Genomic DNA, 26,013 nt, shown 5'->3' on the forward strand with positions numbered 1-26,013 from the left:
AAGCCTATGGGTCTATGTTCTATAATCACATTTTTGTCCTAATTGTTGCCTTAATACACACAGGCTTTATACACAGGCCTGGAATCCAGTCTAGATATTGGCCTTTATTAAATTTCAGAGAACTTGCAGTAACGGTGTCATTATACTGAAGAAATGTTCTCATGGCACAGTAAAGCCTGGATGAAGAAGTTGTAAAGATTTATTTTTTTTTTTTTACTGTGCAACCTCTGCCAAAAGTACAGCCCAAGAATCCACATCTACACTGTTCCCTGCCTGAGTTCCTTCAAAGCTTATTCCCCGCTTTCTGAAAGTAAGGGGAGAGATTTTAACGGGAGATGAAAAAAAAAATCTAAAGAAAAATCTGTTGAAGTTGTAAGGAATGGTTGTATGCAGCTGACATACTTATGAACTTACACATCACCTACACTGTTTCAACGCTTTTTAAAACTAGCAAAGCAAGAGGAAAAACTCAAGGCAGCCATATTCTTTGCAAATGTATTGCAAAGACATAATTTACCTCTAAAATACTTGGCCAATTTAAGTTTTCTATAGTCCTCAGTAAACTGGAATGTTTGTTTTTTAGAATTACCATTTCTGCGATTGTCATTTTTTAGAACTGAGCACGCATCAGTGCTTACTGAGTGGTCACTGAGGGTCTTGTAAATACTACGTCCTAGTTACAGGCGCAGGTAACAAACACTTCCTATGCTCTGTACCCACCTGTAAACATTTTTGTAACAGCTTTACTCTGCTTGCGGGCAGAACACAGGAGGAGCAGCCAGGGAGGGAAGAACTCAAAGTGGCCAGCTAAAAGCTCTGCTATTGTTCCAGATAAACTTGTAGAAGTCTGTTCGCCCTCGGAAACGTTACAGCCCTCGTCAACCGAATCTACGAGCAGGAAGAGGCTCTGCTGAGGGGGCTTCATTCCCAAGAGAGGGAGCAGAATGCACCTGTAAGGAACATGAGACAAAATCAGCATTTTAAATACATTTAACAATACACTGACTAGCATATACTCATTCCATCTTTCAGATGGCTATGATCGACTTAAAATGCAGAGTTATTTTTTAAACACTCCGAGGAATTTTTTTTTTAATAGTTACCACAGAAAATACCGAGGCAGACTGAACAAACAGAAATAGAGACAGTTTGAACAATGCTGTAATTGTTGCTTAGGCAATATTACTTTTTAATGAACTTATAATTTATAACAATACTTCAAAATGATGTAATGTTGCTCGAGGCTCTTTAGAAGACTTGGAAAAATGTTGCTTCGCTAAAAAAGAAGCTACTTGGCCTAAAGCTTAAGAACTTCATTACTGCTGTCTCTGCCAGAGTTGTTGTTATTGCTTATCAGGAACTAATAGGGAACAATAGTTGGTCATGAAACAAAAGTCTAAATAAAAGACACATGAAATATGATAACTCAAAGAGTTCAAATCTGAATGAGTAACAGTTTTACAAAGAACCATACCTTCACAAATGAAATGTAAAATAATTTAATAGCAGACTGAGGCATTTGGTAGTGACTTTGCTGGATCAGTTTTTATGTATATTCAAGTTGCCAAGTTCCTATTACTGGAAAAGGGTTATCTGCATTCTCAGGCATCTCTACCAATGCATCTCATGGTGCAGTTGAAGATCTCAAATTTGCAGGTATTGTTGGCACCCGTAATGGCACACCACTCTACAACTAAATGTATTTTTATATAGCTACTATGTAACTGTCACACGTCTATCCAGTATTTCCACGCCATGCTACTATTTTTGGGGAAACTTCCTAATGATTTAGGCCCATAAGTTTCACTGATTAAATTATCTTTAAATACATTTGGCAAGTAAACTTCGACTTTATAGCAAAAAGTTTAAGAAAATGAAACAAGGTGAGAAAAATATTATCTAACCGTTTACATAGATTTGTTATTTGCATATGTCCAGAAGGCATGCACGTCATAAGTACTTTTTGTTTTACTCAAGACTATAATAAACCTTTCTCATTTGTTTTACCAAGCAAATTTATCTTCAGAAGACTTTGGTCAACACATTACCTGCCAAGCATTTAAACTGGAACACAGGCAAATCTTGCCTGTTAAGGGAAGAACGCAACCCACTTCAGAAATGATTCTAAGTGCTGTTAGTGGAATGTTTGTTATTTTTTGGTTTTCTGACTGAGAAAAATGCCAAATGGAAGCAGAGTGGTGCACCTCTCATGTCCAACAGTAACAGCAGAATCTAGCGGCGCAGACTTGGTGATCACACTCGGAAAATTTCCCCAAAGGTATAAAAAGGAATTACAAAACACTTGTGTTCTGGAAGTATTCAGTATGAAATGGATTTTAAATCCCCAACGTTGTCCCCTCCTATTTTTTTTTTCCAGATGCACAGGACTACTGACAATTCTTTGGTGCTTCCCCAGCTAGTTGCTCTTTCAGAAGATGCCCAAAGTACAACTAAAATCACTGTTCACTAAGCTGGAAAGTTAAGCAGCTACCAATTTACAGAACAGGAAATTAAAGTAGCCATAAGGTTAAAATTACTCTCCTAAGTGATGCCAATCCCACAATGAAAGGAGGCATTTGGAAATGACCACATTTTCCACCCCTTCCCCCACCAGAATGCTGCCTTACCCCCTCAGCTATTTATGTCAAGGCATTTTCCCTGCAACATTTCTTTTTCTGTCAAAGCCAATTTTCTTTTCACATAGTTCTCCCTATGAAATTACTTTTCAAGTATGAATGTTACTATGAGATATGAAGAAATGCTAACGGTATCTTAAATTAAAATCTCACTTGAAATCTGTGTGACCCTAATGAAATGCCTCCAAAATATCTTAGGAGCACTCGACAACATTCTTGTGTCAGTATTTACCTGCTGGGAATACCACCAAGAAAAGCTAACCGTCCTGTCTGGGAAAGAGTCCCAAATCATTCTGCTTAATTCCTGCAGTACGTAGCAGCTGGCTGTACTAGGTCACATCAAAAGGTTCACCCTGTCTCCAAACGGGGTTGAAAGCAGATGTCGAAGGAATAATGTAAGCACCAAGCAAGCACTAAACCACATTTTCCCAGAACTCTCAGGAACCACAACCAGTGTTTCCAGTGACTTTCTGAACCAGAGATTCAGTCTTTGCATTTAACATCCCTCAACTGACCACACTTCTACAGGCTTATCCAAGTCTTCTATGAACCAATTTAAGCCTCCGGCATCCACACATCCCACGGCAAGGCCTTCTACAGCTTAGTTAAACACTGCATGAAAAAAATAACTTCCTGTTGTAGTTTGAAATCCAAAACATCCTGTTTCTTTTGATATCCTTTTGCTTCTGTGCTGGAATGGACAGTGACCAGTTACACAACATTCACCTTCTCCGTGCCATTTGTAATCTTCTGACACTGTAACAGCCTCCCTGATTCATTTCTTTCCAGGCAGAAGCATCCTACAATATTGGTGGTGCTTCATAAAAAGCTATTCCACAGACCCTTGTCTTCCTGTGCTCTGCTTTTTTCCACTTCACAATACTTGTATTTCTGAATCTTCACATGATTTAAATTCCTCTAGGAAAAATATATGCACGTATACATATATACATATGCATATTAGAAATGAGGCACAATAACTTCTTCCAGTTTACAGCAATATCATTAAAAGCATGGCATTGACAAGACATTGATAAGGCTTTCTCATAAGGTGCCCTTAGAAACCATTTGGTAAACTTCTGTCTTCCTAGACATTTTATATCTTTTGAGTTCAGAGTAGATGCTAAATAACATAACAGTGAAACCTTTCAGAGATGCCAAGTACTGTGCTAATTTACCATGAGGTACGTCATGTTTACCTCCATAGCGTGACTTAGTAATTCCACTCCCCTACAATTTCTTGCTTGCATAGGAAAATTACATAAATCAACACAGAATTAACAATGTCTTAAAGTACTTCCTTAAGCAGTGATTCATCTACAGATTGTTGTAACAGATTGCTTAATTTGCAGAGTGCCTCTCAAAAGATTAGATGTTGATTTTCTTTACCTTCTGAAAGGATAGCAGCTTTATCTTTATAACTTTTATACAATATGTATCAATACAGATACAAATGTAGCTATAATTACAGATGATTTCTGAAATAGAAATCGTGATTTAAAGCAACAAAATTAATTAGTCAGTAAAAAAAAATCTCTAGAGAACACAATTAGGTATTTTAAATGATGGAATTCATTTTAATGGCAATGTAATGTAATGACTTATTTATGCAGAGCAAAGATGTTTTACATGCTCTCTAACAAATAACGAGTCCTCAGAACAATGAGCCATCCCACAGAATTCTTCAGGATTGCTACTGAGTTGACTGAACCCACGCAAACATCATTTTCCACATATGGAAGGAATATATACAGGCTATGCTGAAGTTCTGCTTATGATTATCCTTGAGATTTTTAGATTGGATCCACAAAAATACCAAGACACAACAAAGCAGAAAGATAGTGGCATTGTCTGCAAAGGCTGAAAAGCGAGTCACAGCGGAATGCACATACTTGCTAAAAGAAAAAAGTAAAAGGCAAACACACACATGCCAAGTAACAGTTAATGAGCGGTTCTAGCAGCAAAAGTTGTTACAAATCCTAGTTTCTTATGAGTGTGTTCCTCATATTTGATTGTCTCTGATGTATAGGAAATTCAGTTATGTCCCTCCTTAAATTGTTTGATGCCTGATACAACGTAAGTGTAGCTTACCCCTAAAAGGGCTCCCCTTTTCTCTATCCAGCTGCTACCATTCACTACTGACAAACGCACAGAGCAAGTGTATAAAACTGATCTCCTAAGCAAGCCACAAGAGGCAAGGAAAAAAAAACCACACACCCCCACTATTTGTCAGACTCCAAGTGCTGCTACTTTTAGCAAAACATTAAATACTTCAAATTTCCTGACAGAAACGACTGACTTGGAAATCCGCTTAACTACTACGACAGCTCTTATATTTCTTTTTCTACATCAGTACGACAGTTCTTTAACACACTGCCTCTGAGTCTCCTTCTCACCAATAGGATATAGTTTAGCACTTGTATTTCCGTTACAGCTGCTGATGCTGAGAACCACCATCCCGGGGGTCTGTGTCGGGAATTCACAAACTCTCCTCTCCTCAAAGAAAGTTTGTGAAAAAGCAGACAATATCCTTATCCCACACATACCCTTCTTTGCTTTCTCCTCCTGCTTCTTGCAAATGCATCTACATCACATTCCTTGAGCAAATTCACCAGCTATTTGTCATACCCCTAATCCCTGCATGTTAAATTAGCCTCTTCGCCCTTCCCCTTCCTTCCTAATTATTGGGGGGTTAACTTTTCCTCCTCATTTTGAACTATTAGATGCCTCCAAACATTTTTATTCAGAGGAAATAATTTCTGTAAGCAACAGGCGGGAACCAGCTTCAGGATTAATTCTGAAAGTGGGCACGCACCCTGTCCTCTCGTAAAGGTGGAATGTGAAACTGATTTTGCAACCGCAGTCCAAAACCACAATATTTTCACCACTGTCACGGAGTGAAGCCTACTGTCCCCTTCCAAGATTCACTGCTACCTTCACCAAGCCTGTGGCGAGCCTCCAAAATGGTGCAAATGTAATCAGAGCGGTATGGCGCTTTGAACAGCCCATGGAGCAGGCCCCCAGCCCAGCAGAGGACACTTTTTTTCTACACCAGGTCAAAGCTATCGAACAGGTCAGGGATACACTTCTGCCCACACACCAATTGCTTCGGGCTGGATAGCAAGAAAGGACCCATATTACCCCCAAGAACGCAAGCAGCTTATTTCAGCTGCTGCTAACTTATGCTCAGACTCTGCATGTGTTGTTCTCTACTCCCACTCTGCCTGCCTAAGTCTTTCTTATGTACCAAGAGAATACCACTGAGCTGTGTGCTTATTCTGGGCTGGACCATGTGCAACGTTATCACTCTGAATGTGGCTGGATCTGCTGTTTGGGTTGTATTTTCTGATGTTGCATTTTGTCAGGTTGGGAAGTACAATCTCTCATTGGCAGTGCTACAAGATAAAAAACACCACTACAGGATGTGAGCACAAGAAAAGTATGGCAAACATCCCAAATGGATTTTTAAAAACGGTGCTAAGTGCTCCGAGTGATCAGATAAGGTCACCCTTATGCTCTATGCTTCAGCTTATCTGTCTCACTCATTCTGTCTTTGGGAGTTTAAAATGTTCGGAACATGGCATTCTCCTGCTTGAGTTCACCAGCACCTCCCTGCTGAGATCCCTGCAGATCATCATCTTTCCTAAAGACTATCTGCGTTTCAAAAAGGAAAGCAATATTCGTTGTCACTGAGACAGTTAATATGTGACATTTACAATTAATAGTAATGTCACTATTCTGTGTCATAACAATAGTGCCAGTAGGCAATCATGCAGGCTAACAGAATATAGCTGCAAACTCCGTGAGGACTGTAGGTCCTTGGAATTTAAATCATTCCTTGAGGATTGTAAATATATGCTGAAAAAAAATGTATTCATAACTCCTTGGAAGAATAGGTTTGGCAACTGAGGGTACATCGAGTTTTACCTGAATTTATTATTCTATTGGCAAATTTTTGCCAATAGAACCTCATAAAACATTCACCTTATATGAGAGAGACAATGCCGTGCTCTCCTCTGTATGAGATCTGAATACCTTGTAGAGTTTCCAAGGAAATTGCTCATTTGCACGTTTGATCTAAAGAATTATTGAAGATTAAAGTAATGGAGGAATATGCCTATATATATGTTGATGGATAACTTTATATATATACACACACATTTTTATACAGCACACTTAACAGTACCTAGTATATAACAAAACACACAAGTCTTTTAACACTAGTCTCAATCTTCGGAAAAGCAAACAAGCATCTTCCTTCTTATGGGTGGTTTACAACATGATATATCACAGCAGTTTACTATGTAATTTTTAAGACACTCATTTCCATTTATGCTGCATCAGAAAATATGGAAAATAAAGTACATAGCGAAACTGTAAATAAGCCAACTATATTTACATCAAGTTTTAGTAACTTTCTGCCAGCGACATAAGAAGTAGTGGGATTTTTGCCTAACAATCACACACAGACCTAGCAAATATCCTGACCAGTAAGTGGAAACCTGATGCTGGCTCGCCCAGCTCTGAATCAGGTGTTGCAGAAGGTCTGTCCGCCCCAGCCCACCGCTGGGGGCCACGCAGGGAAGGAGAAGGCTCTCTAGGGCAGTTAAGAGCTAGAGGTGCTGCATGACAGCGAACCGGGAAGGAATTATGTTACACAGGTATTACAGAGGGGAGCCCAGGCTGCTGCAAGATACCTAATGACATTGGTATCTAAGAGCACAAATCTATATACAGTGGGGTTTTTACTACTTCCACTGCTCACGGAATAAACAGAAAGCTTTGAAATGTATAAGAATAGAAAACAAAACGCAAATCTCCACATTTTTTTAATTATCTCTACTTAAAAAATTCTCACAAGTGACAGCAAATACCCCACTGCCTCATGAGCTTACAGACACAGGTTCATTTGTATATTATAATAATCCAGGGGTTTGTTAGAAGAATATAATCCATTAAGGTTGTCCCACCCCAGTTTCCAATTTGCATTTAAAAGAATGAAGCCAGTGAAAATAAAGAATGTTTGAATCTTCCAAAGACAGACAAATGCCAGTAGCTGACTTTCTCTTTTGTTTTCCAAACTGCATAAGGGCCATAGGTCACAATAAAAGAAGAAAAGGTAAATTTCACGTCTAATAAAATTGACAATTCCCGCTCCTCAGTTGATGAAATATTACCCTCTTTCCAAGACGACTTTCAGCAGCTGTATTCACAGCGAAAGAAAAACCGGAGCATCTTTACAAATTACTTGCAGTACTGTTTGTAGATAAGTGAGTTTTACTTTGTCCTATGGCAAGGCATTTGTGTGTTACAGATGATTGTCAGTAAAGTTTATTTACCTGCCTCGTAATGCATTCTGGCTAATGATTAAAAGGGAAATTCTAATGGTCAAGTCCAACAGCTGCTTTCTATATAACATCACCCCAATTCTTGGCACTACATACACGCATAATACAGGCCTTTGCTTCCTTCTGATCACCCAGCTCCTCGTGCTGGTAATAACATCCTGAAAAACATACACAAAGGACCCTTAGCAGTGGAAATATTTGAGAAATACAAGGGCTGTGAAGCATAGAACGCTTCTACTCTTAAGAAGTTGCAAAATCAAACATATGGCTAAGTATGGCGAAAGCGAACTGACTCAGTTTGGTGTGTGCACACCTGTGTACATACCGACAAATTTGATCAGGTTATTGAGGTACCTGTTCTGTAATTTTTCAACATGATAAAGTGTACTGCAACCAATTATGACTGTCTGACAAAGTGCAATACTGGAATTATACACACTCACAGACTACAGTATAATATATTGTTTCTAGTAAATTATTTATTTACAGGCTGCACAGAAAGACAAACAGTTCTGCCCAACTACAGTTAGTCTTATGAAGGAAGAAGCAGAAAGCAGACAGAAAAAATACCCCTGAGAATCACCTATTGGGAAAGCTCTAGGTACGGTACAAGGAAGTAAATCTAGGGTCTGGTCTTTTCAGAATCAGCGAATTAGAAACAGCAGGCAAGTCTTTGTGCAATTCAGTACCTGATTTTGCAATGTCTTAGAGCAACCCGTTTTATCTGTAATTGTAAAGCAGACTTGCAGCCCTACAAGGAGAGCACAAAAGCTAGCTCCAAGGTATCACACCAGACAACCGCAGAATTCACCGCAGAACCAGCACCACCAGTCAGACATAAACAGAGCATGCTGGATCCCTGTGTATTGGTTAGAGACCTCCTACTGTCTCATACAAATATATAGGTGATTGCTGTTTACAAAGCATTGCCAGCAGATCTACTAGTGGATTTACTCAAAATCTAAGAAAATAGAAACCTTAAGAGCAAATATTTTGGTGTAATAGTTGGACTGCCTGGAACAGTTGGCAAACACCTCAGCTATTAGAAGGACAGACAACTGTAGCTGAAAACCAACCACACCTGCTACCATGAGCAGGTTGACACTATATATTTTGAAATGGAACATATTTGCAATATGTGCTAACAAATACAATATGTTCTAAACTACTCAGTCTGACATACAAAATACTGCGTCCCTACCAAAGGCAAAGAGGAGGAGAGTACAGGAAACAATGCAAACATTTTTGTGAACATGTTGATATAAAATAGTAATTTATGCTACACAAACTCTCCCTGTTGTTTTTTAGTGATGGAGAAGTCATCTAGTCCAGTTCCATGCCTACAGCCAGATCAGCTCTACATCTGTCAGCCCTAAGAGATAGTAGCCTAGGCATTCCTGAAGACTTCCACTCATCAATACCCTGTCTCCCCATGCTTCAATATTCTTATAACTGAAAGTTTTCCCCCTCCCCCCATGTCTTACCTTAACCTGCTTTCCTGCAATTTAGACCTTCTATTTCTTGCCCCATTACTTGTGTTCCATGGATAACACAAGGGTCATTACAAGGAAGCTGGTGGTAGCCAAACTTTATAACCGTTTCTCTCTACTTAGTCAGGCAGACCATTAAGGAACATATCTAAAAGAGGCAGACACAGGACAGACCTCTATGAAACCCAAGATGATGTGCTGTGTGTCAGTATGAAAATGAACTACTGATAATTGCTCTCTAAGTCCAGTTACTCAACTCTCTTTTTGCATGTAGCCAAATATAGTTCTACCTTGCACAGAGCCTGTTTGCATGAGTCTCATGTAAGTATCAAAGCCTTCCTCGAGTCAAAATTGACATTTACAGTTATGCTTTATCCGCAAACACTATTACTCTGTCTCTTACAAAAAGAGGTTAGATTAGATTTGTCAAAACAAAACCATGTCACACCATGTTAGCTGTTTTTCAACTCTCTATCTTCCAGCTGCTTGCAAATAGTTTGACTGATTATTTGTTCCAGCATTTCTTTTTTCCAACTGATATGCTTCTAATTCCCCAACGCCTTTTTGTCCCTCTTTAAAGCAAGGCACTAAACACACATCTTTTCCCTTCAAGTCTGAATTTTCAGCCATCCTGATAAAGATAACCTGCCCTTTGAACATAATCAGTAACAGTTCATAGACTGAAAGCATCTCACCTGTTCTGTGGGATTGGGGTTTTTTTTTGTCAAGGCTATGTTTTTTCTGTAATCTTGCTTCTTTGTTGCTAGTTTTAATTCTTAGCTAACTGCAAAATCACTGTTTTTAGGAAAGGGCAATATACGCAAGCACTGAACATTTTAGCCTTCCCTGTGCTATCAGTTTTTCCTCCCCAGTGAACAGCAGACCAATACTTGGTGGATATTGCCTTCCTTCTGCTAACATATGTATGGAATTGATTTTTACCAAACAAAAGGCACCTCGCAGGAAACATGAACAACACACCTTGAACTTCAGTTTTGCCCTCATTTTCACATCACTCCTACTTCCATATTCAGTAGTTGATCTCCTTACTTTCTGCAGTCTTCCTTCTAATGTTTAACGCATGAATGATGAGGTGCTCAGTTTGACTAAACTGGACATTTAATATACTGCTTTGAGACTTCAGTGTTCTTTCCAGCTAATTCCTTTCTTTCATTATACTTGTCTTCAAGAGATCTTACCTACAAATTATCTGAGGTCACCAATATCTCCAAGTCCCCTGCTTTTAATTTTTCCTTCTTCTTCCTCCTCTTCTAAACATCATGCATTTAAATCATTTCATAGTCACTATCTCCCAAAGTTGCCTTTCATTTTCTCAGCTAGCTCCTTCCAACTCGATTGAAGCAAATTTATGTCTTCCCGCTAACTATTTTCTCCTCTTTGACATTAGAAATATGGTCACTGATAGACTCCTGCTTACATCACACTTTCCCCGCTGATGTTCATCTCCTATTTGTTCTATTATTAAAATTGTTCAACTATATAGGCATTATTGTGCAAATTCTATGTCTTGGATAACCCCCATCTGGTATCTTAAAGAAGCTTAGCTTAATTGATCTGGCTGGTTTGGTAGAGTAAAATGTTTGTATTTTAGGAAAGACATTATTTGGAGGTGTGGGAATCTCTCCTGGTTACTGACAACTACTACACTTCGCCAAAGCGGGTAAACTCTTAGATACACAAGATCTACAACTAATAGCGTAATTGGTAGGTAGTTTTATTTACAGTACATAAAAGATAACACTCGTACCAACAAACCTTTAAGTAGATATCACACATGTAAGACTATCACCACATGTAGTGTATATTTTATTCATAGATTTTTTTTTCCAGTAGCTTTATATTTAGTTTACTCTAGAACTACAAGCAAGCTGATGATATACAAAGCAACTCCAAAACAACCTCCTTTTTTTTTAACATACCAGTTATACAAGTTATCCTGACAGATCTTTTAGAGCATTTAAATCAGCCTTGACTTGGTACTAATATTTCCAGTTCTGCTTGTTTACCCCATACCTTTTTTCCATTAGTATAAAGACACCTAAGGCATTTGATTAACTACCTCACTTATCTTCCTCTCTGTCCGTCTCATGACCCTATATGAATAACCCTATTTCCCCTCCTCCTCCACCCCCAGTTTTTGAGCCATTGCCCAAGTTGCTGTTATTTATATTTACCCCTGGGATTTGTCATCCACCAGGTGTTGTTTAAGAGCTCTCTTTTATAGGTTCAAAAATCACTGCTTTTCTTTGTATTAAGCATCAATTAAATTCTCATTGTTTCCACAATTCAACCTCTTCCTTATAAAAATAATAAAAAGGAAAAAAAAAGAAGAAAAAGGTAGGAGGTGTCAAAGAAAGTACACATTACATCAAATGCATGAGATGAAAGCATCAAATCAAACTCACTGAAAACTATTATTAGTTGAAATGAGAGAATTACCTATCCTGAGCCTTATTTTCCATACCTACAAAGTTACAATAATAACTTACTTTGTAAATATTCAGAAGTCTGTGGTTGACATGCAACATGTAGGAGTGGGGTACCACAATAAGAAAACTAACAAGTTTATATATGCAACAGAATGTATTAAAATTACAAAGTTAGTTTTAAATCATTTATGAAACCAAAGGTACAGCAAAATAAGATATATAGTCTTTTCAGCTTTCCTTAGTAACTACCTGGTTCCTTAGCCATATTAAAAAAATAGTATTTTTTTGTTAAACAAAAATATATTTTCTTCTTTGAGCAGTGTTATCTGAACACAGTAGTATGCAACTGAATCAAAATTCTTGTAGCTTTACAGGCATTTGAAGTTGTTGGTATTGTTCTCTGTTTTGGAGATAGACAAAAATCCATTTCTTTCTTCTGGCCCAATTTATGCAGAGCATAAACACAACCAAAGAAACAAATACTGCTTTCCTTGTATAGGACTGTATTTGTTGACATGTGAGAAATGCTAGCCACAAAAAAAAAGAAATAAAAACCCCCCAGAGGAGACGGGTAGAAAACGGAATACATTCAGCTGTGTGGCTTTGTCAGGCTATATTCTAGTTTACTGTCCAGCCAGCCCTATGTTCTATTATTCTTTGACCGTGTAACAAAAGACAATAGCATAATGCACATGATACAAAAAGTCACTCTTATTACTGCAGTTCAGTCTGACAATCCCCAACTTAGAGTTTTCCTATGCATTTTATTCCGAGAGGAAAAAAACACACTACTGACTGGGAAGCACAGAGAGGTGCTGCAGAGGCTATTTCAGCAGTAAACTGTTTCTTCAGAACAGGGGGTTCTTGAATTGCCTGCCTGGAAGAACCAGGATAAACAGTATACGTTTTGAAATCTTGATCATTCCCTAATCAAGCTGCTCTGTACCTGCCGTTCTCATTTCTTGCACATCATCATAAAGCACCCCACACTTCAACTGTTGAACTGATTGCAGGATGTACTGTCCAACCTCATTTTCAGAAAATCCTCTGCACAAATGCCAGATGAAAAGCTGTTAAGATTTTACCTTACTAGTCAAGCACTTAAGACAGCTTTCCTCCCATGCTTGCGTTACCACATACTTTTCAACATCTTATTTTCTCAAGTAAAAGGGACTACCCTAACCTTTAATTGCACTGTCTTAGTTGAAGAGGCAACAGATGGAGCAGCTTTCGTGGGTCTAATTCAAAATTATTCTCCCATACTCCCCAAAGTAGAATCCACAGCATATGTTCCTCGCACATTGCTCTGGGTCCACATTAGTTATCCTGTGGTTTGTGGGGGTTTCTTCCCCTCCCCTGGCCCTGAACAGATACAGATTGTTAAGCTGACTGTAAATCTCCTATTGATCCTCTCTGTATCTTCTCTGTAATTTACTTTGAAAACCATTGTTAGGTTAGCACCTGATTCTATTATCTTACAGCAGTGATGCATTTAGCTTTGGACCCAATTCTACAGCTTTATATTTAGTAGGATCTATTTTTAGCCTTAACTATAATAGAACAAGTGACACAAATTACATCCACCCATCCTCCTCTTCTCCCCTCCCCCCCCCCAGCAATTTATACATAAAATGTTTGCTGTGGATGGCAACTTTTAAAATAGAAGGAGGTACTATGGAGAAAAAGTATACCTGAAATCGTAAAAATCAAACTTAAAGAAAATGCGCAGTACCTGCTACAAATCTTCCGGGGAAATACAATAACCTTTTTTCTTCATTTTTTAAGAGAAAGTAAGTGGAATGAAGCTGAAGCAAAGGAAGTAGCAACACACTCCAATACAAAATAAACCACATGAAACCAAACTGATGCACCTACATCTGTCAATGGAATGCAGTAGAAGTTTCAAAAGTTTACCTGTTTCTAGACTAGTCAAAACTAATGCGTGTCGGCACCACTGCCATCACTTACACCGTGCACTTACCAGTGCAACAGCGAGGCAACGGAACAGGAGAGTTTGTAATATTCTTCTTTCTTAAACTCACGGTGTTGTTGACTACTTAAGTTTCCATCTGGTAGAGCTGATATTCCTTTGCTAATTCATGGCAATTTACAATCATATAGGACACAATTTCTCTTATGGCAGACCTATAAACAGAGCTTTCTTCCAATGTCCTGTTGAACTCTACTTCATAAAAGCATAGAAAAAGGCTGGACAGCTTAGTCATTATATCCCACTCACCATGACTGCAGGAGAGCTAATGTAGCTAAACCTAGACTTGCTAATTAACTGTTTTAAGATGGAAATCATGCATAATCCCATTCTTAAGAGTTTTTTCTCATGAGGTTTATTCCTATCTGCCTGTTACTGTCATCTCTAAACTGCTGGTATTTTCCTTAACCAACCTAGAGCTTCCGAGCAGTTTCCTGTTTCTTCCAGGACAGCTCCGTGATTCTTCGAATAAGCTTAAATAAGATGCTGCTACGCTCTCTCCCTCTTAACCTCTTTGATCTACTAAGATATCACGGATCTTTAGCACATAAGCTTGCATCTGTGCAGCCAGATGCTCGTCTCCCCTTCTCTTCACATGCACCAGTATTACCAAGTCTTATTAGTATGTGACAACAAAAAAAAAAATCCAGGAAAAGATATTATTGATGGGCTGCGGACCAAAAGTCCACACACCTATCGTTCTTTATTCCCATTCTTCCTCCACTCCCGTCAATTTAAACAACAGCATCCAAAACTGAGCCAAAAAGTTTGATCTCCCAGCAACAAAGACTTTTCAGTCCTTGTTTTGTATGAAGGTACCTGCAAACATGCATGCAACATAGAGAGGACTTCAGTTGCAATTGTTTTGCCCCTTTCACTTCATCAGCTATGTAAATTTCACCATTTGCCTTCTTTTCTTTATCTCATTTTCAGTTGTTCTTTCATGCTTTCCCATCACATTTTGACCATCATCAAGCTCACCAGGAACCTCCCCACCTACATTCGTTGCAGCACCTCCTCTGCCGTACCTTTGAACACCCATCTACAACTCAACCCTTATTTCAAAGTAACTATTGTCTTTTTTTCTATCACACTTGCCTTTTTTCCTAATTATGTCTTTTTGAGCAGCAATTCTTCAATCATTAAGTGCTTCTGCATTAACTATTCAAAACATTCCTGCTCCTAGACAAAGACAGAAGATTTCTCACCATTCCCAGTGCATTGTACACATCATCACGCGGAAGAAACTGAAACCTCTTCAATGCATTGCTTCACTAACACTTTCTGGAGGCGATATTTCAATACTATCTTTTCCCAGTATATTAGACACACTAAGTCCTTTCTACTTCACAATCCGCCAAATCCTTTTCATTTTTTTTCATTAAAAAGGAAGAAAAGAAAAGAAACTTAAACCCTTGCACAATCTATGAACATGTGCATAGAAAACTGGAGGGAAGGGAAATAATGAACAAGTGAGAATTGCCATGAAGGTCCATCTAACTAAACAGCTTATAGGAAAACCTGTAAGGTTTAAGACTGAGCCACATAGATTAAAGGCAAAACGTTAATGCCTATAGAAGTAGAAGACAAAAAGGTCTGTGTAAGTTGTCATTATTAAAATGCCTTAGGGAAACTTTCTTATGGTAATTTAAACTGAAAAGGTTAAAACCTTAAATGGTATTATGTTCAGTCTGTATGCAGTGCTTCCATACAATGAAAGAAGAACGTACAACTTGCTCTTGCAGAAACACTAACTGTTGCTATGTGACCCGTTAACTCCACAGATTTAAGCGAAAAGCCTAAAGAGAAACGCACCACAAAGTACTGAAGCTTTAAGCAACGCTCAACTTTAAGTCTAGAGAGTACCAGAGCACAGTGTTTTCTATGAAAACTAGCATCAGTTAAAAGTCTAAAGCATCAGTTACACATTACACGTACATTCTAGGAACGATAAGCTCCATCAGAGTCAAGATGCTCTCACACGAGTGAGTTTATGAAATACCAATTCACCTTCTGCAACTTCACTTTCACTGAGCTGGAAATACAAGCTGAGTTGGCAGATTCTTTTTAACCTCTTGTGCATGCCCTTACAAAAACAGTTTTTCATCTCACCCATGAATTGGTATGGTTTTCAGTCAGTATCCTGCCTCTATTATTTCTGAGTATGAAATAGGTCATGTTACTTAATAATTACAGTGTAGGTAAATGTATTTACTAGACATCTCTAATATACACGACAAATATGTAAATACTTATAAATTAACGGACTCCTACCACACAAAAGTGAAAGTCAGCACAGAAACCGTATTCATAATTACTTGAACTGTTGTAACTAGTAAGCTACACTGAAGACAAGTAGGATTTTACCACACATTTAGCATTAATACACTGGAGTTGTTCACCTCTTCAAAGTACACCACCACACGGGAGACAGTATTAAGGTTCAGTGCAATACATTTGTTTTGTACTGTTCCTTACTTCTTTCATACAGACTGTCTTGTTCACCATTTTTCTTCATTAGATTTCAAAAGATGTTTTGATCTTGCAGATATCAGCTTACATGTAGCTGTTTCCTATAAAGAGTCATAAAAGGCTTTGTGCTGTGAAGTCTGTCTGCTATTTTTAATATTTTATGTCTCTCACTACACAATCACTAAGCGTAAGCCTCCCCAGTATGGGGATCAACCTACTAGGGAGCTAAAGACTGTAAAACTGCCCAGTCTTTCTGATGAAATCAATAGGAGTAAAGTTTTTAAAATGAAAAGGTACCTCAGCCACTTGATGTTGGAGGCACATATTTTTGACACAAACCTTCTTCACCAGAAGTAAGATACTAAAAATCAAAATCAAATTGTAATTATTCCATTATGGTTGAGCACAGATAACTGTCAGTGGTAAAGAGAGGCATGTTTCCCTTATGTTTCGGCACGAGTACGTTTGACAGTCTTAAGTTTTACAAAAAGCAGAGATACCTAAATCCTTTCACAAATCTAGACTTAAATCACACAGAATTGAGAGCTTGTCATTCTAACACTCAACTTCTGCAGAATCTCAAACTGAGACTAGAAACAGGCAGAAGACTACATGGGAGAGATCACCGAGAACCTCCCTTGCTAGAGCACTGCTTGCACTGCCCCTTTGGCATGGTGTAGGTGCTGAGAGCTTGAACAACTAGTCAACGCACCACAGGAAGTCTACAAAAAGGTACCTAATGCAAAACAACTTGCTTTTAATTGAAATTAGCTTGCTTTTAACTGAAAATGGTTACAGCTCCTACTAAAAGCAGAAATCAACCTTGTACCAGATCAAGCTCCTCTGAACTAGGGTCCAACTACCTTCAGGATTCTAGTCAAGCATAAGGGAAAGATGTAAGAATGGACAAGATTCTGGGAAAGTACAGAAGTAGAATGTTGCATATTTACACATCTAAAATTTTGCTAAGAAAAAATCCCTTTAGATACAGAAAACTTCATTAAGCTAAGGGATTTTTTAACGTCACAGTCTTAGGTGTGACCTCTGAGAAAAGACTAATAAGTTGGAATTATTTAATTTAAAGATGAGATGAAAGAGAATAAAGCAGTATTCAAACATATAAAAGGCTGTCCCAAAAAGGAAAGAAAGAATCTACTCTCCATGTCTCCGGAGAACACCGTAAGTAGTAACAAGCTCAGATTATAGCAAGAAAAAAACCTCAGGTTAGACATACAGAAAATTTTTTTCTGATACGAATTGTGCAGCATAAAAGCAGATGAAGCAAGCACCTCTCAGAAACAGACGTGGTTTCTTCTGCCTGGGGAAGGAGATGGTGGACTTGATTTTCTGAGGTCCCCTTCCAACCTTCTCTCTCAAGGTTGAAATCAGTCACTTGCATTTTGAGCTTCACATGTGGTAAATGAATAAACACACTGGAAATTTAACAACTTTCTTATTTAAAGGTCTTGTAAATTAATTCATTATGCATCCAGATCTTTCTTCACATGAAACAGGATACAGTTAGTCCTTGGCTTTGTTTCTACCATTTATAGCTCTACAAAATTAGAGAGTCTGACAAGATGTATGTTCACACTCTCCTTGTAACCGTTGCAAAGCTGCAGCTACCAATATTGTACTGGAGCTGCAGAAGCAGAGGGAAAGGTGGTGTAGCAGCCCTTTCCAGAAGAAAGAAGATCAGACAAAAAGACGTAGATCACTTCCAGACAGTCCTTGAGACTTGGGTGAGAAAAGCCAAGGTGTTCTTTTCTATAAAAAGATTAATACTGAATTACTAATGTCTTATACACTAAATTGACAGGAATCCCAGCAGCTTTCGAGTTTCCAGTAGCCCAGGCTCAGGCATTTATAAGGGTCTTCAATGTGCTGCCTCTCGGTGTATCTTTTATTTCACTCTCTCCTAAGCTCACAGTAAAACTAGGCTTTTACTAAAGTAAAAAAAATAAAGCAAGAGCAAAGTAGCCTGAATATCACATGCTACCACTCACCCACTCCAGAGCAAAATTAATGCTGCTTATTTTCACAGCAGTCACAGAACTTGGGTGCTGCGAACAGCAGCGGAAGCACGTACACTTGTTAGTTCACTACAAACTGAAAGTTTGTAGGGTAAAATATCAAAGAACTAAAGAGGACCTGGCCTTCAACTTTGCAGATTTACTCCAAAAACCACTTAAGTTTCTGCAGTTAAGAATAAGCTATTCTAAAGCAGTGAAAAGCTCACTAATTAATTGTTCAAGAAAGCCTACACAATCCATGATAATTTTAATTACATTACCGGCTTCAAAGACAGTACAAGGAGTTCTAAAAAGAACAACTTCTTGACACTTCATCTGTTATCACACACAACTCAATTTCTAGACATGTTCCTTCATCCATACTAAATAAATGGCAAGAAAAATGGCATTTCAGTGCTGCAGATTTAAAGTCCCCGGACAACAGTCACAAAACATTTGCTGAACAAACCTGTGTTTTTCTACATTGTCAGACAAACAGTCCACAACTTGAAATAAAACTTGTTTCCCCTTATCATTTAGATAAGGATAAAAGCTCTCTCAGTCACCTGCAATTTGCAACTTTCTGATCACATACCACTCTTGAGGGAAACAGGGAAATAAAAAGAAAAAAAAAATTAGTAGCACAGAAAGCCAATGCAGGTGAAGGGCCGGGGTGGAAACGCTTGTTAGCATTGGTTACAAACCAATTTTTTATTTACTTTGAATTCTGGTGTTTATGAGATTTCCGTCATATTGCCAAACACAAAACACCAGAGGCTCGATCCTTTGGAGTTCTCCTCCAAACAGGTAAGAGCAACTTGACATAGATAACAGCTATTGGCACAAGATTTGTTTTACTGTAATGCTGTCCAAACAAATGACTCATACAAGAGGACTTTCAATTTTAATCAACATAAAACCTTGCTTCAAACTTGCAGTCAGCATAAAACCTTACATGTCCTCTCACACTTTTTACAGATATTTGCATATTCTAGAGAACTATAAAACTGCTTTGCTTTTTATATCACTTATTGGTCGCGCTCCATTACAATGCAAACCTGTTGTGCACACAGACATGTAAGAACTGTAACACTGATACTTAGTACAGTTTCGTAAAGCGCTAGGGTGTGGAGAAACTGCAACATCCAACAATTCTTTATTGACATTATTTTGATGTTTTGGTGTGGATGCCTCTTGATGTCTGTCCAGCTTAGTTAACTCTGGGGTTTCCCTTTTCAAGTACAAGTAGCAGAGATCAGAGCCAGAAATAGAAGAAAAGCTGTGATTGTCTGGGAACCTGCAAAAGGAAGCATGGCACTCAATTTAGCACCAATGTGCACAGAAAAAGAAATAAATCTGCTGTCCTTTTTGAAAAAAGGACACTTACGTACTGGGGCGTAGTTTCTATTGTATTAATTTTCGGTAAAGAAGACGTAACAGCAGCTTGAGAAAACTTCTATGAAGTTCTCACACAAATTTGTTCAGCTGCTTTTTTTAAAAAAAATATTGTTCTTTTCTTGGGTCCCTACTGATCAGGGACAGCTACTTGCACGAGAATGCAATTTCAGCAATGCAAATAAGTGGAAATCTGAATTCACAGCTTCATTTTTTCCCCCAATAAAAATCTCTTTGAAGAGACCATTTTATATTAAAGTAATTGTATTAGAAATACTTTAGTAATGAAGTTTTAGGACACTTCACAAGTAAAAAGCAACTGAACATTACTGACCTAAACTCAATAGGTAAGAAATCAGCGTGTGAAAAATTTCACAAGATTTGAAGTTTCTTGAAAAGACATGCAGAACACAGCAAGAAACTTCAATTTTGAATGATAGCAAAGCAGCCTCATCTGCACCAACCTGCTGGGAGCTGTGGAAATTCACCACACACTAAAGGTAAGTTTAGTGCAAGCTTAAAAAGATTCTGTTACTTAACAGAAATGTTCCATCTCCAAATCCTCCAAAACCAATTCAGGAGCTCTGGTCATGGATGTCTTTCAAACTCAGAGCAATGGCTGCAAAGGAAATCAACTCTGCAGGGTAAACTAGGTCTACATTTCCAGTAATGTCCACTTTCTGGCTGTGAATTAACGAAGCTCTGCCTTCCACCACTAATCCTCACAACACATGGGAATTAATGTGCCTTCCCCTCCTGTCTGAAGGTGCTTAATGTCATCTCCTTTGTCTGAAAAACATAAACCAGGATCATACGGGTAAATGTCTTTTTACAGCCTAGTTTGCCCAAATTTCAGCCTTATTCATCGTTTATATCATAGTTCCTCTATGTCCTCACGGCTTTGGATAACCGGGAGCTGCCTGTATTCCTACTTACTGCTGGAAGTATAAACTTGCTGTGGCAGAACCAAAACCAACCCCCACTCACAACCCTGGAGATAGCATTGCAAAATTTGGGTTACTCTGATTTTGACTTTTCTATTTAAATACGAAAGAGTAGCCTAACAGACCTTTGCAATTACATTCTTTCAGTTTAACCCATCATTGCTTTTTACTTTTGGAGTCCATAACACACTCTGACATTTCCTTTACATTTTCTGCTTCACTTTCACATAAACTTTGAATGTGAGGCTTCAGCATTCTCCCTTATGTTTAAGACCGCCTTCTGCTCCAGTACTGCATGCGTGAGAAGAAAAGTGCCTCAGAAGCGGTGCTCTAAGTAGCAGTTCTTTCTCCCAGCTGTCAGTGCAGCAACAAATGCTCATTAAATACATTTGTATAGATCAGCCCTTCCAGCTCTTCAAATCTGCAAGATCTGCCCCTGAAAGAATTTTTAGGACATGTTAAGATTATAAATACATGAGATTTTTAAAAGAAGACATTCAAACAGGAAGAGGGAATTCTTAACTCTCTGGGTCATCACTTGCACACATATCGCTCTGACCATCAGGGTTGCTGAAAACCTATTTAAAAAAAAATTCTTCAGAAAAAGATTCACTATTTTAACTAATGAACTTTATGTTGTTTATAAACTGGCATGTTACAAGGCAACAGAAAGTTTTTCTTTCTTATTTTTTCTAGGAAAATTAGCACAAAAATAGACTGGTGTAATCTTGTTTAGCACTTATGAAGAGAAGTCTTTCCATTTTAGGCCATGAATACATAGCTGGGCCTGGAGCAGCCATGCAGAGCAGAGCAAAAATTTGATGGTGTCTTTAAAGAAAGATCTTTCCCCTCTTCTACTGAATAAAGAAAATTAAAATAGGGTAGAATCAATGGGGCATTGAGATGAGAGCTCTATGCTGTTTCAGTGCCTTTACACAATGTGAAAGGCGATCAGCTGACTTAAGTCTTCCTAGAACTCATTTCATATTATAGCAACTTTCACTTAACAGAAAGCATATATAAACACACCAGACCAGAATACCGAAATGCTTAGTGATAAGTTTTAGAAAACATGAAAAATACTAACTTGTATTTTTGTTAAACATTTCTTGCATGCTTTATATATCAACAAAAGTTTAATTAACAAATGATCAAGGTATTTGATGGTGGGAAGGGGGTTGCCAAGTTCCTCTTGTTTGTGGACAGTGATTGTATCATACAGGCAGCAGAACAAGCTCGCGGTACTGCTGTCAACAGCCATCTCCTGGTCCCCTGCCACAGTGCTGGAAACTTATATTCCCAGTACAGCACCTTGTCTCTAACACCTCATCTCCCTTAAATCTGAAATATGAGAATGAAGACCAAGTACCACAGCAGCTTTTGAGAGCAGGAGATCAGGGAAGGTGGGCAGCAAGGGAATACATGAAGGGCCAACAAAAAAAAAAATCTCCTTGATGGAAGCTGTTGTACTACAACATTAGTATTTTCAGTGTAATTATTAGAGTTCACAATCACTGCTGCAAAATTTGAGAAGGGAAAGACTAGTACCAGATGTTGTGTCATATTTTATTTTTCCAGGACAAAACCAGGAAACCTGTACATTGACCTAAATACTCAAACAGCCCATCATTAAACCCCATGTTCATAAAAAGCAGTCTTAACTTAAAAGTCTTAACTAAAAAGCTAAGCCTGACTCACAAGTGTCTTTTATATTTCTATATTGCATTTTTGTCTAAAGACACTTACCTAGCTCCTGTTCTTTGGAGTAAGGCAATCATGTTTAGAACAGAGGAATGAATCCAGTTCTTAGAGAGAACTTGCCTGGGCTAAATTAGTAAGATTTCCTTGTAATAGACTTTTAAACATAAACAGGCTCTTACTCACCAGACTAATCCACTTCCATGATTTTAAAAGACTGCCTAAAGCTAGATGGCCAGTCTGCTATTCCATTTATAGACACTGAATTTCACCCAGGTTTTAGTCATTAGAAATCGAGAGGGCTTAATACTTCTGAAATTAGGACCTTAATAGTTGCTCGAAGTTACATCTTCACTTAGCAACAAACAAAAAAAAAAATCCAGATTTAGTCTTTGTTTAGATAATTTGTTTTAAGACACTACACTGAGAACAATGTCGACTTGCATCCTGTTTATTCAGCGGGCAAGGACGTAACAGCCATCAGTACTGGAAGGCTCTTTTACACCACCATGACAATATCAGCAAGCACCACAGTTCAACCTCAGTACTTCCCAGTCTTAGTAGGCAGGAAAAAATAAAGAAAAAAAAAAGACACAGGGAAATTTTTTTATACTGCAAACATCATCCAATAAACCCTTAAGTACCACAAAAGGTTATGTCACTACACCAATAATAAACAACTTAGTTTAACTACTATTCCAGGAAAATTTTATACCAGCAACACAATCAAGCTAAGCTCTGTTGCTAGAGGCAAGCCTTATCCTTTCTGATTTTTCCTTCATTGCGACCCAAAGGAATAAAGACCAACAGATACATGCTCACGAATCCTGTGCTCAAGACAGCACATTGTTCTAAGTGATCTATGGATATACACTCTTACATACACATTAGAGTCCTTAACCGAAACAAAATTCTCAGTGACACACTAAAGAGATTTTGGTTTGTCAGGGAATGCTAAGTGAAAAAAAATAAATATATCCATTCAGCTTAAAGAGCTGAGAAACCTTCTAAGGGGCAGGGCGAGACCCTTGATAAATTTCTGATTCACTCAACACTTTGGAGTACTTATAAGTAGCAATAAGGATCTGACATAATCTCTGCATATTGTGAGAAGCAACATAAGGAGTTAATTGACATTCTCCTACCACATATTTTTAGACAAACATAAAACCAATGTGCTGGATCAGACCCAGAGATCCATTAGTCCAGTTTCCTCTTAAACAGAGCACAATATTGGAAGCTTTTGCGAGGGTCCCATACGGTCTGTTTCAGATCTACGAAGGACAATTGCCCTACCTTTATGGCACATGAATGCCACTGACTAGCTATCTTCCACTTTGAAGTCAATTACTTTAAAGTCTTTCCAAAACACCGGTTACAACTGAAGTTATTAAGATAAAAATGTAAATAAATTCACTATTAATAATAAATTTTGTTTAAAAAGTAAATATTTATTTACGTCAGCTATAAGGACAAACTTAGATTTTTCCATGGTAGGTCTGCAAGCTCTGACAGAGACAACAAGCCATGAAACAAACATGTTTTAAACCATCTGCATCGTAGACTCTTTGGAAGGAAGACCTAAACATTTCTTTTTTATTTGGGTTTTGTTTTCAATAGGGTGTTTTTTAATTTGTTTTTACCTTTTAAATGCTTCAGCAGGGTTCCTCTCACATTCCCCGGGTTGCAAGAGACTTTGAATAGCAGGATCTCTTAGTTTGTCCTCATATCCCTGGATCAGTCCACTGCGGCAGATTTGTGTAACTAAACCTCTAATAAACCCTCCGACACACAGTGTGTCAGAGTCTTGGGCCCTGCAGAAATGGAAGGCTAGAGCCTGACGATGTAAGCCTCTTTGTAGGTTTGCAGGTGAGCTTGGCCACAGTAACTCAGTACAGAGGGCTGTCTTCCCACTACCGGGCCCTCCTACCAACAATATACCCCAGGCAGCTCCTTTCCCAGAGACACCACCGGTATTATTCCCAGAATTCGCTACAAGAGATGGTTTGTTGGCAGCACTACTGCTGCAGTTAGCTTTCTCCTGGAGGCAGTGCTGAAGCTTGTGGAAAACCCACTCCCTACAGTAAAACGGCTTCCCCTGCAGCAAGCTGGTTTGAGCCATTTTATAAAGCTTCTTCTCTTGGGTTTGTCATAAGCAGTGGTACACCTTCAACATCCCAGAGCAGGGAGATACGCATTCATCTTGCACAGAAAAGTCTTCTGCACAGAACTTGACAGAGGTTAAGGTAATCAATTAACCTTTCTTGTAAAACTTAACAGCCTCTTCTCAGGAAGGCTGTCACTCCATTTGTATGCTTTATTATGATTAGCATAACACAATCACAGTTCAGCTGACATCATGAAGCGGTGTCTGATACCAACGCTCAACGATACTTCTCATATGGCTCAAAAGTTCATACAGCCCCATGGCTGCATCTGTAGTTTATGCAGTCGTGCGTGTTCCCAGTATACAGGGGAGACAATACATCTGGAAAAACTGAGGGAAAGCCAACTTTTCAGTGTATACTAAATGCCTTTCAACTCTAGGCATTAATCTCTCTGGATATACATCCAGAAAAAGCTGTCCATAATAAAATGTTCCTTCTGGGAATTTTGTAGAGAAAGTGATTTTTCTTCAGAGTACTATATACATACCACAAATGTGGATAAGTACCACTTACTAAGAAATGATCAGTTTGGACAGCGAGCTTTGCAGACTTCATACATCTGGGCGAGTGTCTGAGAAGTGCTTCAGATTATGGTTTCTTATGCAGTATAGAAGACAAAAAGAAAAAAACGTTTACAGCTTCTTATTTCAATACATTTGTAAGTGTCTTCTTCAGGAACTTGGATTCTTACTGAACCTGTTCTCAGGTATCTTAATCGCAAGATGTCAGAAGAGACAACATCTTCCCCTAGAGCTCTGAAATAAAGAAGACAGCACTTTTAACCCTACGTGCAAGTCATAGTTCAGTCAACTGCAAACGCAGACAACAAAGAATAAAGTCAAGGGCTGTTATTCTTTATTTTTGCTTGTACAGTTAATCTAAAAAGCTTTCTCAAAGAAATCTGTTGTTACAAGGTACGATTGGGCACATATAAAGAAAACCATAACAAAACCCAATAAACAGACATGACAGGGGCCTCAAAACCACAGGAGCAATAAGCCTTGCCTTTTCTCCTGAAGAGAACCGAATATACCCATCTATACCCATATATACCTATATATATGTACACATACATAGAATATATTCATCTTAGAAATGTTCTTCCTAACACGGCTTCACCACCAAATTCTCTCTTCGCCCTATTTTTCTACTACCGGCTACGGGTTTTTTTTGGTTTGGGTTTGTTTTCTTTTTTTTTTTTTTTTTTTAAGTTTATTTTACACGGGAGAGCTGCCGAGGGCTCTCTGCACACTTCTTTGTTCAGGACCGCCGGCAGCCGGGCGCCCGGCAGGCTCCGGGGTCACGGTTTAACACCCCCACCGCCGCCACCTCACGCCTCCCCGCTGCCCTGGTCACCCTGTTCCCCTCGGCCGAGCCCCGTCCCCACCGTGACAACCACGACAACCCCCC

The 26,013-nt window shown here is 38.6% G+C and overlaps 1 protein-coding gene across 1 annotated transcript in view; it reads right to left on the reverse strand.

Annotated features, from left to right (window-relative positions):
• ANKRD50 (ankyrin repeat domain containing 50) overlaps window positions 1-25,358 on the reverse strand; it is a 42,198-nt gene extending 16,840 nt beyond the window's left edge. The window contains exons 1-2 of the mRNA XM_075090212.1: window positions 24,079-25,358; window positions 721-950 (exon numbers count right to left, since the gene is read on the reverse strand). Of these exons, the coding sequence (XP_074946313.1) occupies window positions 721-950; window positions 24,079-24,557 (709 nt within the window). The 5' untranslated portion in view covers window positions 24,558-25,358. The remainder of the gene's footprint in view (window positions 1-720; window positions 951-24,078) is intronic.
• Window positions 25,359-26,013: the final 655 nt, after the last annotated feature.

The sequence above is a fragment of the Phalacrocorax aristotelis genome, chromosome 4 (genome assembly GCF_949628215.1).
Source record: "Phalacrocorax aristotelis chromosome 4, bGulAri2.1, whole genome shotgun sequence".
Classification (NCBI taxonomy): Eukaryota; Metazoa; Chordata; class Aves; order Suliformes; family Phalacrocoracidae; genus Phalacrocorax; species Phalacrocorax aristotelis.